This window comes from Oncorhynchus gorbuscha, unplaced genomic scaffold, assembly GCF_021184085.1.
Source record: "Oncorhynchus gorbuscha isolate QuinsamMale2020 ecotype Even-year unplaced genomic scaffold, OgorEven_v1.0 Un_scaffold_2332, whole genome shotgun sequence".
NCBI lineage: Eukaryota > Metazoa > Chordata > Actinopteri > Salmoniformes > Salmonidae > Oncorhynchus > Oncorhynchus gorbuscha.
The window spans coordinates 69,109-81,687 of NW_025746876.1; the positions used below are offsets into that span (position 1 = coordinate 69,109).

General features: G+C 44.6%; 1 protein-coding gene across 1 annotated transcript; it reads left to right on the plus strand.

Moving 5' to 3' along the window:
* The first annotated feature begins 8,863 nt into the window (after positions 1-8,863).
* LOC124025665 (E3 ubiquitin-protein ligase TRIM39-like) lies at positions 8,864-11,439 on the plus strand. Its single transcript, XM_046339002.1, has 2 exons — positions 8,864-8,870; positions 9,471-11,439. The coding sequence occupies exon 2, from the start codon at positions 9,480-9,482 to the stop codon at positions 10,374-10,376; it is 897 nt and encodes a 298-aa protein (XP_046194958.1). The 5' UTR covers positions 8,864-8,870; positions 9,471-9,479; the 3' UTR covers positions 10,377-11,439.
* The last annotated feature ends 1,140 nt before the right edge of the window (positions 11,440-12,579 follow it).

Consider the following 12,579-nt stretch of genomic DNA (forward strand, 5'->3'; position numbering starts at 1 on the left):
ACAAGGAGAGACAACAGAGGACAGGGAGGGGAATGAGGGGATAACAAGGAGAGACAACAGAGGACAGGGAGGGGAATGAGGGGATAACAAGGAGAGACAACAGAGGACAGGGAGGGGAATGAGGGGATAACAAGGAGAGACAACAGAGGACAGGGAGGGGAATGAGGGGATAACAAGGAGAGACAACAGAGGACAGGGAGGGGAATGAGGGGATAACAAGGAGAGACAGGACAGGAGGGGAAGAGGACAAGGAGAGACAACAGAGGACAGGGAGGGGAATGAGGGGATAACAAGGAGAGACAACAGAGGACAGGGAGGGGAATGAGGGGATAACAAGGAGAGACAACAGAGGACAGGGAGGGGAATGAGGGGATAACAAGGAGAGACAACAGAGGACAGGGAGGGGAATGAGGGGATAACAAGGAGAGACAACAGAGGACAGGGAGGGGAATGAGGGGATAACAAGGAGAGACAACAGAGGACAGGGAGGGAATGAGGGGATAACAAGGAGAGATAACAGAGGACAGGGAGGGGAATGAGGGGATAACAAGGAGAGATAACAGAGGACAGGGAGGGAATGAGGGGATAACAAGGAGAGATAACAGAGGACAGGGAGGGAATGAGGGGATAACAAGGAGAGACAACAGAGGACAGGGAGGGGAATGAGGGGATAACAAGGAGAGACAACAGAGGACAGGGAGGGGAATGAGGGGATAACAAGGAGAAAGAGAGAAAGAGATGTTAGATGGCAAGAGAGAGGGAATCAGCTGAGCAGAGAGAGAATAACCTAGGAGAGAAATACCAGCTGAGCAGAGAGAGAATAACCTAGGAGAGAAATACCAGCTGAGCAGAGAGAGAATAACCTAGGAGAGAAATACCAGCTGAGCAGAGAGAGAATAACCTAGGAGAGAAATACCAGCTGAGCAGAGAGAGAATAACCTAGGAGAGAAATACCAGCTGAGCAGAGAGAGAATAACCTAGGAGAGAAATACCAGCTGAGCAGAGAGAGAATAACCTAGGAGAGAAATACCAGCTGAGCAGAGAGAGTATAACCTAGGAGAGAAATACCAGCTGAGCAGAGAGAGAATAACCTAGGAGAGAAATACCAGCTGAGCAGAGAGAGAATAACCTAGGAGAGAAATACCAGCTGAGCAGAGAGAGAATAACCTAGGAGAGAAATACCAGCTGAGCAGAGAGAGTATAACCTAGGAGAGAAATACCAGCTGAGCAGAGAGAGAATAACCTAGGAGAGAAATACCAGCTGAGCAGAGAGAGAGTATAACCTAGGAGAGAAATACCAGCTGAGCAGAGAGAGAATAACCTAGGAGAGAAATACCAGCTGAGCAGAGAGAGAATAACCTAGGAGAGAAATACCAGCTGAGCAGAGAGAGAATAACCTAGGAGAGAAATACCAGCTGAGCAGAGAGAGAATAACCTAGGAGAGAAATACCAGCTGAGCAGAGAGAGAGAATAACCTAGGAGAGAAATACCAGCTGAGCAGAGAGAGAATAACCTAGGAGAGAAATACCAGCTGAGCAGAGAGAGAATAACCTAGGAGAGAAATACCAGCTGAGCAGAGAGAGAATAACCTAGGAGAGAAATACCAGCTGAGCAGAGAGAGAATAACCTAGAGAGAAATACCAGCTGAGCAGAGAGAGAATAACCTAGGAGAGAAATACCAGCTGAGCAGAGAGAGAATAACCTAGGAGAGAAATACCAGCTGAGCAGAGAGAGAATAACCTAGGAGAGAAATACCAGCTGAGCAGAGAGAGAATAACCTAGGAGAGAAATACCAGCTGAGCAGAGAGAGAATAACCTAGGAGAGAAATACCAGCTGAGCAGAGAGAGTATAACCTAGGAGAGAAATACCAGCTGAGCAGAGAGAGAATAACCTAGGAGAGAAATACCAGCTGAGCAGAGAGAATAACCTAGGAGAGAAATACCAGCTGAGCAGAGAGAGAATAACCTAGGAGAGAAATACCAGCTGAGCAGAGAGAGAATAACCTAGGAGAGAAATACCAGCTGAGCAGAGAGAGAATAACCTAGGAGAGAAATACCAGCTGAGCAGAGAGAGAATAACCTAGGAGAGAAATACCAGCTGAGCAGAGAGAGAATAACCTAGGAGAGAAATACCAGCTGAGCAGAGAGAGAATAACCTAGGAGAGAAATACCAGCTGAGCAGAGAGAGAATAACCTAGGAGAGAAATACCAGCTGAGCAGAGAGAGAATAACCTAGGAGAGAAATACCAGCTGAGCAGAGAGAGAATAACCTAGGAGAGAAATACCAGCTGAGCAGAGAGAGAATAACCTAGGAGAGAAATACCAGCTGAGCAGAGAGAGAATAACCTAGGAGAGAAATACCAGCTGAGCAGAGAGAGAATAACCTAGGAGAGAAATACCAGCTGAGCAGAGAGAGAATAACCTAGGAGAGAAATACCAGCTGAGCAGAGAGAGTATAACCTAGGAGAGAAATACCAGCTGAGCAGAGAGAGAGGGACAGAAAGAGAGAGCAGAGGCAGGAGAAATCATGTGTGTATTTTAGATAGGGTTAGGGGGATTAGGATGAGTGGTTTGTTTGGGTTCAGCACCTGACTCAGAACCGCAACCCCAGCAGCGCTGCCAGATGGCCCTGGGTAGAGAGATACCAACCCATTTTATTTATTATGGTCAACCTTGACCCCTGGCCTCCAACCCCAGCCTGACCCTTTCTTTACACGAGGTCAACCTGGTAACCATCAAATAAAACAGCATTCTATGTAATACTATGTGTGCATCATGTTTATTGCAATTCAGCTTGTAAACGTAAGGGGAAATCCATTGTCAACGTAATGTGGAGACAGTGGCAGTGTACCTAGTCTAACACCTCTGGTGACAGGCAGACCAGCAGCAACAGAACACAGCAGACTAGGAGACAGTGGCAGTGTACCTAGTCTAACACCTCTGGTGACAGGCAGACCAGCAGCAACAGAACACAGCAGACTAGGAGACAGTGACAGTGTACCTAGTCTAACACCTCTGGTGACAGGCAGACCAGCAGCAACAGAACACAGCAGACTAGGAGACAGTGGCAGTGTACCTAGTCTAACACCTCTGGTGACAGGCAGACCAGCAGCAACAGAACACAGCAGACTAGGAGACAGTGGCAGTGTACCTAGTCTAACACCTCTGGTGACAGGCAGACCAGCAGCAACAGAACACAGCAGACTAGGAGACAGTGACAGTGTACCTAGTCTAACACCTCTGGTGACAGGCAGACCAGCAGCAACAGAACACAGCAGACTAGGAGTCAGAGCTCCTCTGGTTTCAATACCAAGTCACTTCACTACGTGTATTGAAGTCTCCATTTTGATCAATCACAGATACAATATGTACATACTTCTCATACTAGTTTTTCTTTCTACTTGTTATTTTTGGGGCTTATGTATTTGGCATTTGAATGATTGAATGATATTGTACTGCATTTTTTGAGAAGAGTTAGCGAGCGTTTCATTGTACTGTGTGCCGTGCCTAAACGTTGATTTGATTGACTGATTCTGAAAGTGGAAGTATAAAGTGCAATAACATTTACATTTGAGTCATTTAGCAGATGCTCTTATCCAGTGAGTTACAGTTAGTGAAGTCATCTTAAAATAGCTAGGTGGGACAACCACCTCAGTCATAGTAAGTATACTATTTTCTCTTACTACTCTGTATTAAAAGCAGGGTATGTCTGTGGAAAACTGAATCAATATCATTTCGGTAGAACTACATTTACATACACTCGTCTTACCATATAAAGATAAATGTAGTGTTCAAAGAGTGAATTCCTATGTAATTTAGGCTCATTGCAGGAAGTCCTTTCATGTTATCGTTGCTCCACAGACAGACATGGGAAACGCTGACTTATCACAGCTGCTAGGGGCTTCCTGTCCTGACCATATTTGGTCAGAAGAGATCCAGTGCAAGGCAGAAGGAAACTGAAAGTGGGTTGATGTTTTTCACAGATCTCCATACAATGTTCTGTTCCCAAAACGTGTTATGAAAAGGGTCCACTGAGTTTTGTAGACTTGACTCATGGACAACCTTTGAACCTGTATACAGATTGGACGTTTCATCCATCATTTTGCTCCTCTTGTCTGCCTTATCACTGGACTTCCTCTTCTTACCAAATATGGTCAGGACAGGAAGCCCATAACAAATGTGAGGATATCCTCTATATGTGATCCATCCCCGTTCTCCTTATCACATCTATAGTGCATCCATGACCATAAAATGTCCTTCCTGGAACAGAAAGCCTTTTACTGTATTTGAATACTAGAGGACAACCTGTCACATCCACTAGGGGCTTCATCTCCATATATCTGAAACTGGGTTGACATTCAGCAAAAGGTTTTCAGAAATGAAATTCCGATCTCACTACAATTTTCTGTTCCCAAAACTAGAATCCGTTATGAATAAAATCCACAAGGTTTTGTAGACTTGACTCTATGCCAACCAGTCATGGAGCTGGCCCTCCATGACACTGCCCAATGCCAAAGATAAGAGGTTCCACGTGCACCCTCTAAAACCTGTTTGAGACAAAGTCCTGACATCAGGGACTTACTTGGGTTTTGGATTTGTCCTGAATGTGTTTTTATCTTGTAGATGTGTCTGTGGATGTTTTAGAAACAAATGGAAGGATTTACAAAAAAAGCTTTAAGGTTGTCCCGTTCCACTCAATAGCTGAAGGAGTGAGACCAAGAAACAGGACCTATTCAAACAAAGGACTGATCTCCTCTGGCTCAGTAGGTCACAGCCCCAAACGCTGTGATGTTCACACAGAGTTAGACCAACCAACAGGACCTATTCAAACAAAGGACTGATCTCCTCTGGCTCAGTAGGTCACAGCCCCAAACGCTGTGATGTTCACACAGAGTTAGACCAACCAACAGGACCTATTCAAACAAAGGACTGATCTCCTCTGGCTCAGTAGGTCACAGCCCCAAACGCTGTGATGTTCACACAGAGTTAGACCAACCAACAGGACCTATTCAAACAAAGGACTGATCTCCTCTGGCTCAGTAGGTCACAGCCCCAAACGCTGTGATGTTCACACAGAGTTAGACCAACCAACAGGACCTATTCAAACAAAGGACTGATCTCCTCTGGCTCAGTAGGTCACAGCCCCAAACGCTGTGATGTTCACACAGAGTTAGACCAACCAACATGAAAAAAATACAAAAGCATTTGGTAGAACTGAAACAAAACCACTTTCTCTTGGTCACAGAACGCTGTGATGTTCACACAGAGTTAGACCAACCAACAGGACCTATTGTGATCTCCTCTGGCTCAGTAGGTCACAGCCCCCAAACGCTGTGATGTTCACACAAGTTAGACCGGCAGGACCTATTCAAACAATGGACATCTCCTCTTGCTCAGTAGGTCACAGCCCCAAACGCTGTGATGTTCACACAGAGTTAGACCAACCAACAGGACCTATTCAAACAAAGGACTGATCTCCTCTGGCTCAGTAGGTCACAGCCCCAAACGCTGTGATGTTCACACAGAGTTAGACCAACCAACAGGACCTATTCAAACAAAGGACTGATCTCCTCTGGCTCAGTAGGTCACAGCCCCAAAGGTGATGACCATTAGACCAACCAACATGAAAAAATACAAAAGCATTTGGTAGATTTGGTGCTGGAAACAGAACAAACTGCTTGGTCACAGACCAAAACATCACTTTGTGCTTAAAGCGGAGATGTTGACAAACATCACTTTGTGCTTAAAGCGGAGGTTGCGACAAGTCGGCAGGTATTTGAATGGCATCTGTGCATTGCTCAGAGCCAGCAGGGAAGACCATTCACTATCATCTGTGCTTTGCTCAGAGCCAGCAGGGAAGACCATTCACTATCATCTGTGCTTTGCTCAGAGCCAGCAGGGAAGACCATTCACTATCATCAGTTCTATGAAAATGGTGCCATATTGTACTTTCACGAAATATATTATTTTACAGTTATAAGGAAGGTGAAATCATATAGTTAGTCAATAAATCATTTAATTATTACTATATTTAGAAGGCATATCAGTCATTTCAGGCCCCATTCAACCACTTTCGTTGAATAGGAGCTACATAACATGATATTTACCTGGGCTCCCTAGTGGCACAGCGTTCTAAAGGCACTGCATCTCAGTGCTAGAGGTGTCACTACAGACCCTGAGTCAATTCCGGGCTGTATCACAACCGGCTGTGATCGGGAGTCCAAAATAATTTGATCTTAATTGACTTGCCAAGGTAAATAAAGGTTCAATTTTTAAAAAATCAAATGTTAGCATCATTTTTCTACTATGTACTTGAGCTTGTGTCCTCAAAGTGAGTGACTACACCTCAGCAACTAAAACAATATTTACCAGGAAGGTGAGATTTTAACCATATGCAGCATTATTAGTTATTGTTTATTGTTTGAGGTTCAGGTGAGAGGGAAGATTGAGTGGCAGGTAGGCGTGGCCAGAGAGTCCATCATCAGGAAGGGCCCAACGGCTGTAAGCCCTGAGGGTGGACTCTGGGCTCTGTATATGAATAGGAATAAGTATATAGCCAAGGACACACCCCATATGCACCTCTTCCTGAGTCAGAAACCCCAGAAGGTGGGGGTGTTTGTGGATTACAAGGAGGGTCAGATCTCCTTTTATGATGTAGAAAACATGTCTCATATCTACTCTTTCACTGGTTGTACCTTCACTGAGAAGCTATATCCATACTTGAACCCCTGTGATAATGAGGAGGTCCAAACTCAGCCCCATTGGTCATCTCTCCTGTCAATCACACTGACTGAATTGGTGTCCAATAAGGCAACAGATGACAATCTGATGGAGCAAATAACAATTAGAGTAACACATCCAATTGTAAAGAGTGTTGTTAATAATGGGGCACGTTCCAGAGGGTCTGCCAAGGAGTCACAAACCAAATTTCACAACACCTGGACAGGTGTTTAACATCATGTCAGAAACCACATCAATAAGATATTATAATATGAAGCATGACTGCAATGTATCTCATGATTGGATCATTTGTGCAGCATGACTTCTTTGCGGCCTGTTTAGACCATGATGTTTGATATGGTTTACCTCCTGTTGGAGGTAGAAGGTTAAGCTTCCCAGAGCACAGTGGAAGAGAGGGATGACTGCAGCAGTGGCTTCTGAGGCCCACACTGACCTCTAGATGTGGCCCCTCCCTCCCCCTCCAGACACCAGGGTTAAAAACACACACAGGCCCTGGTGTCATTTGAGACAGAAGAAGGAACTAACACCTTCACTGGACTCTGATACAATTATACACGACTCGAAAACACGCACGCACACACCAAACGTGCACGCACACACCAAACGTGTACGCACACACCAAACGTGCACGCACACACCAAACGTGCACGCACACACCAAACGTGCACACACACAGCTAGTTCTCATTTACCTGTACAACTTTAAAATGGACAAATAAACTAAACCAAGCACAGAGAATGTGAAACAGTTAAGTCAAATCAAATTTTATTGGTCACATACACATGGTTAGCAGATGTTATTGGTCACATACACATGGTTAGCAGATGTTATTGGTCACATACACATGGTTAGCAGATGTTATTGGTCACATACACATGGTTAGCAGATGTTATTGGTCACATACACATGGTTAGCAGATGTTATTGGTCACATACACATGGTTAGCAGATGTTATTGGTCACATACACATGGTTAGCAGATGTTAATGTGAGTAGCGAAATGCTTGTGCTTCTGGTTCTGACCGTGCAGTAATATCTAACAAGTAAACTACCTTATACACACAAGTGTAAAAGAATTAATAAGAATATGTACATATAAATATATGGATGAGCGATGGCCGCGCAGCATAGGCAAGATGCAGTAGATGGTATAGAGTACAGTATATACATATGAGATGAGTAATGTAGGGTATGTAAATATGACATAAAGTGGCATTGTTAAGTGACTAGTGATACATGTATTACATCCAATTATTAAAGTGGCTAGAGATTGGGTCAGTATGTTGGCAGCAGCCACTCAATGTTAGTGGTGGCTGCTTAACAGTCTGATGGCCTTGAGATAGAAGCTGTTTTTCAGTCTCTCGGTCCCAGCTTTGATGCACCTGTACTGACCTCGCCTTCTGGATGATAGCGGGGTGAACAGGCAGTGGCTCGGGTGGTTGTTGTCCTTGATGATCTTTTTTGGCCTTCCTGTGACATCGGGTGGTGTAGGTGTCCTGGAGGGCAGGTAGTTTGCCCCGGTGATGCGTTGTGCAGACCTCACTACCCTCTGGAGAGCTTTATGGTTGTGGGTGGAGCAGTTGCCGTACCAGGAGGTGATACAGCCCGACAGGATGCTCTCGTTTGTGCATCTGTAAAAGTTTGTGAGTGCTTTTGGTGACAAGCTAATTTCTTCAGCCTCCTGAAGTTGCGCCTTCTTCACCATGCTGTCTGTGTGGGTGGACCATTTCAGTTTGTCCGTGATGTGTATGCCGAGGATGTGTACGCTGGCTGGGGATGCCGTCTGGGCCTGCAGCCTGGCGAGGGTTAACACGTTTAAATGTTTTACTCACGTTGGTTGCGGTGAAGGAGAGCCCGCAGGTTTTTGTAGCGGGCCGTGTCAGTAGCACTGTATTGTCCTCAAAGCGAGCAAAGAAGTTGTTTAGTTTGTCTGGGAGCAAGACATTGGTGTCCGTGACTGGGCTGGTTTTGTTTTGTAGTCCGTTATTGACTGTAAGTTGTGTGCAGAACAGGGAGGAGTTGAGTGATAACATTAATCTAAAGTGAAACTGCATAACTCTCCTGCTCCACATCACTCTACACACAGATGCACAGTCAACCTTCTCTCAAGACAAAGAGAAAAACACTCAGGTAAGTAGAGAAAGAGATTAATATGTACACTGGTGATCATTTTACTCAAAATCACATTACTTTGTGTTTCTCAGCAGTTCTTTCTTTGATCTTTGTAAAACAATCAGGTAAAAATGTGAGAATTGACAATGTTACAAGTACGTTGAAAGTCACTTCTCCAAAGGTAAAGACATTTAGGGCATGTGCTCCATAATATACAAAGGTAGAACAAATGATCCATCTCCTGGATATCGTTTCTCTATCTACAGTACTCTGGGTAAAAGCATGATGTCTGTGGAACACTGAATCAATATTATTTTAGTGGAGCTATATACACTCTTGTTTAACCTTCATTTTATAGAACTGGTTGCTCCACAGATAGAATGGGGAAAACAAGATTGTTAACTCAGAGACAAAAAGTGTGATGACATGCATCCTTTTAAAGTAGTCTAGTGGGTGGGACTTGTTCTGGGTTAGGGAGAGATCACAGGATTCCATCCAAGCCAGTGGAAGGGATCAACCAATAAATCATGTTCCTGAACAGACACTCCAGTACAGCAGGGGGCAGTAAAACTCTAAAATGAAGACAGCTACATTTCTAACTCTGTGGTCTTCTATTAGGTTTCAGAAATGTCCACCTCCAGCAATGTTCTGTCTGAAGAGCAGTTCCTGTGCTCTGTCTGTCTGGATGTGTTCACTGAGCCAGTCTCTATTCCATGTGGACACAACTTCTGCAAGGCCTGTATCAGTGAATACTGGAACACCACTGTCCTGTGCCAGTGTCCACTGTGTAAGGACACATTCAACAGAAGACCTGACCTAAACACCAACACAACACTCAGAGATGTTGCAGATCATTTTAAGAGGATGAAGGTCACCGACAGAGAGGAGTCCTCTTCCAAGCCTGGAGAAGTAGCACAAGTGCAGCAGATGATCCAGGAGCGACAGGATCCTGAGCTGAGGAGGTTACGGCAGTGGTCAGTGGATGTGACTCTGGATCCTGATACAGCACACTGCAAGCTCATTGTGTCGGAGGACAGGAAACAAGTGAGCTATGGAGACGTACGGCAGATTCTCCCTGACCTCCCAGAGAGGTTTGAATGTTATCTATCGGTCCTGGGAAAGGAGGGCTTCTCCTCAGGGAGATTCTACTTTGAGGTTCAGGTGAGAGGGAAGATTGAATGGCAGGTAGGAGTGGCCAGAGAGTCCATCATCAGGAAGGGCCCAACGGCTGTAAGCCCTGAGGGTGGACTCTGGGCTCTGTATATGAATAGGAATAAGTATATAGCCAAGGACACACCCCCTATCCCCCTCTTCCTGAGTCAGAAACCCCAGAAGGTGGGGGTGTTTGTGGATTACAAGGAGGGTCAGATCTCCTTTTATGATGTAGAAAACATGTCTCATATCTACTCTTTCACTGGTTGTACCTTCACTGAGAAACTATATCCATACTTGAACCCCTGTGATAATGAAGAGGGTCCAAACTCAGCCCCATTGGTCATCTCTCCTGTCAATCACACTGACTGAATTGATGTCCAATAAGGCAACAGATGACAATCTGATGGAGCAAATAACAATTAGACGAACACATCCAATTGTAAAGAGTGTTGATAATAATGGGGCACGTTCCAGAGGGTCTGCCATGCAATCACAAACTAATTTCACAACACCTGGACAGGTGTTTAACAACATGTCAGAAACCACATCAATATAATATTATAATCTGAAGCATGACTGCAATGTATCTAACGTGGTGTTCAATGATTGGGTCATTTGGGTCATTTGTGCAGCATGACTTCTTTGCGGCCTGTTTAGACAATGATGTTTGATATGGTTTTGGTGTTAAAATCAGAGGATAATGCTTGAAATCTGATCTACAGTAGAATATTGTTAAAGTTAGTCTGACTTCGTTCCCATTTATTTTTCTCATTCAGTGTTGGGATCTTGTTCGGGTTCATTTGGGAGTAGGTTGTACTGAATTAGATACATTTAGCAGGATGCATCGAATTTATTGTGCAATGTATCTTTTAATCGTACATGAACCCTGTCAAATAAACATAATAAATATGTTTGTTTGGTTCAATAAAATAATAACATACAGCTAAATGTTTAGTAAAAAAGGAGATTAGCATCCTGTTGGAGGTAGAAGGTTAAGCTTCCCAGAGCACAGTGGAAGAGAGGGATGACTGCAGCAGTGGCTTCTGAGGCCCACACTGACCTCTAGATGTGGCCCCTCCCCCTCCAGACACCAGGGTTAAAAACACACACAGGCCCTGGTGTCATTTGAGACACAAGAAGGAACTAACACCTTCACTGGACTGATACAATTATACACGACTCGAAAACACGCACGCACACACCAAACGTGCACGCACACACCAAACGTGTACGCACACACCAAACGTGCACGCACACACCAAACGTGCACGCACACACCAAACGTGCACACACACAGCTAGTTCTCATTTACCTGTACAACTTTAAAATGGACAAATAAACTAAACCAAGCACAGAGAATGTGAAACAGTTAAGTCAAATCAAATTTTATTGGTCACATACACATGGTTAGCAGATGTTATTGGTCACATACACATGGTTAGCAGATGTTATTGGTCACATACACATGGTTAGCAGATGTTATTGGTCACATACACATGGTTAGCAGATGTTATTGGTCACATACACATGGTTAGCAGATGTTATTGGTCACATACACATGGTTAGCAGATGTTATTGGTCACATACACATGGTTAGCAGATGTTAATGTGAGTAGCGAAATGCTTGTGCTTCTGGTTCTGACCGTGCAGTAATATCTAACAAGTAAACTACCTTATACACACAAGTGTAAAAGAATTAATAAGAATATGTACATATAAATATATGGATGAGCGATGGACGCAGCATAGGCAAGATGCAGTAGATGGTATAGAGTACAGTATATACATATGAGATGAGTAATGTAGGGTATGTAAATATGACATAAAGTGGCATTGTTAAGTGACTAGTGATACATGTATTACATCCAATTATTAAAGTGGCTAGAGATTGGGTCAGTATGTTGGCAGCAGCCACTCAATGTTAGTGGTGGCTGCTTAACAGTCTGATGGCCTTGAGATAGAAGCTGTTTTTCAGTCTCTCGGTCCCAGCTTTGATGCACCTGTACTGACCTCGCCTTCTGGATGATAGCGGGGTGAACAGGCAGTGGCTCGGGTGGTTGTTGTCCTTGATGATCTTTTTGGCCTTCCTGTGACATCGGGTGGTGAGGTGTCCTGGAGGGCAGGTAGTTTGCCCCGGTGATGCGTTGTGCAGACCTCACTACCCTCTGGAGAGCTTTATGGTTGTGGGCGGAGCAGTTGCCGTACCAGGAGGTGATACAGCCCGACAGGATGCTCTCGTTTGTGCATCTGTAAAAGTTTGTGAGTGCTTTTGGTGACAAGCTAATTTCTTCAGCCTCCTGAAGTTGCGCCTTCTTCACCATGCTGTCTGTGTGGGTGGACCATTTCAGTTTGTCCGTGATGTGTATGCCGAGGATGTGTACGCTGGCTGGGGATGCCGTCTGGGCCTGCAGCCTGGCGAGGGTTAACACGTTTAAATGTTTTACTCACGTTGGTTGCGGTGAAGGAGAGCCCGCAGGTTTTTGTAGCGGGCCGTGTCAGTAGCACTGTATTGTCCTCCAAAGCGAGCAAAAGAAGTTGTTTAGTTTGTCTGGGAGCAAGACATTGGTGTCCG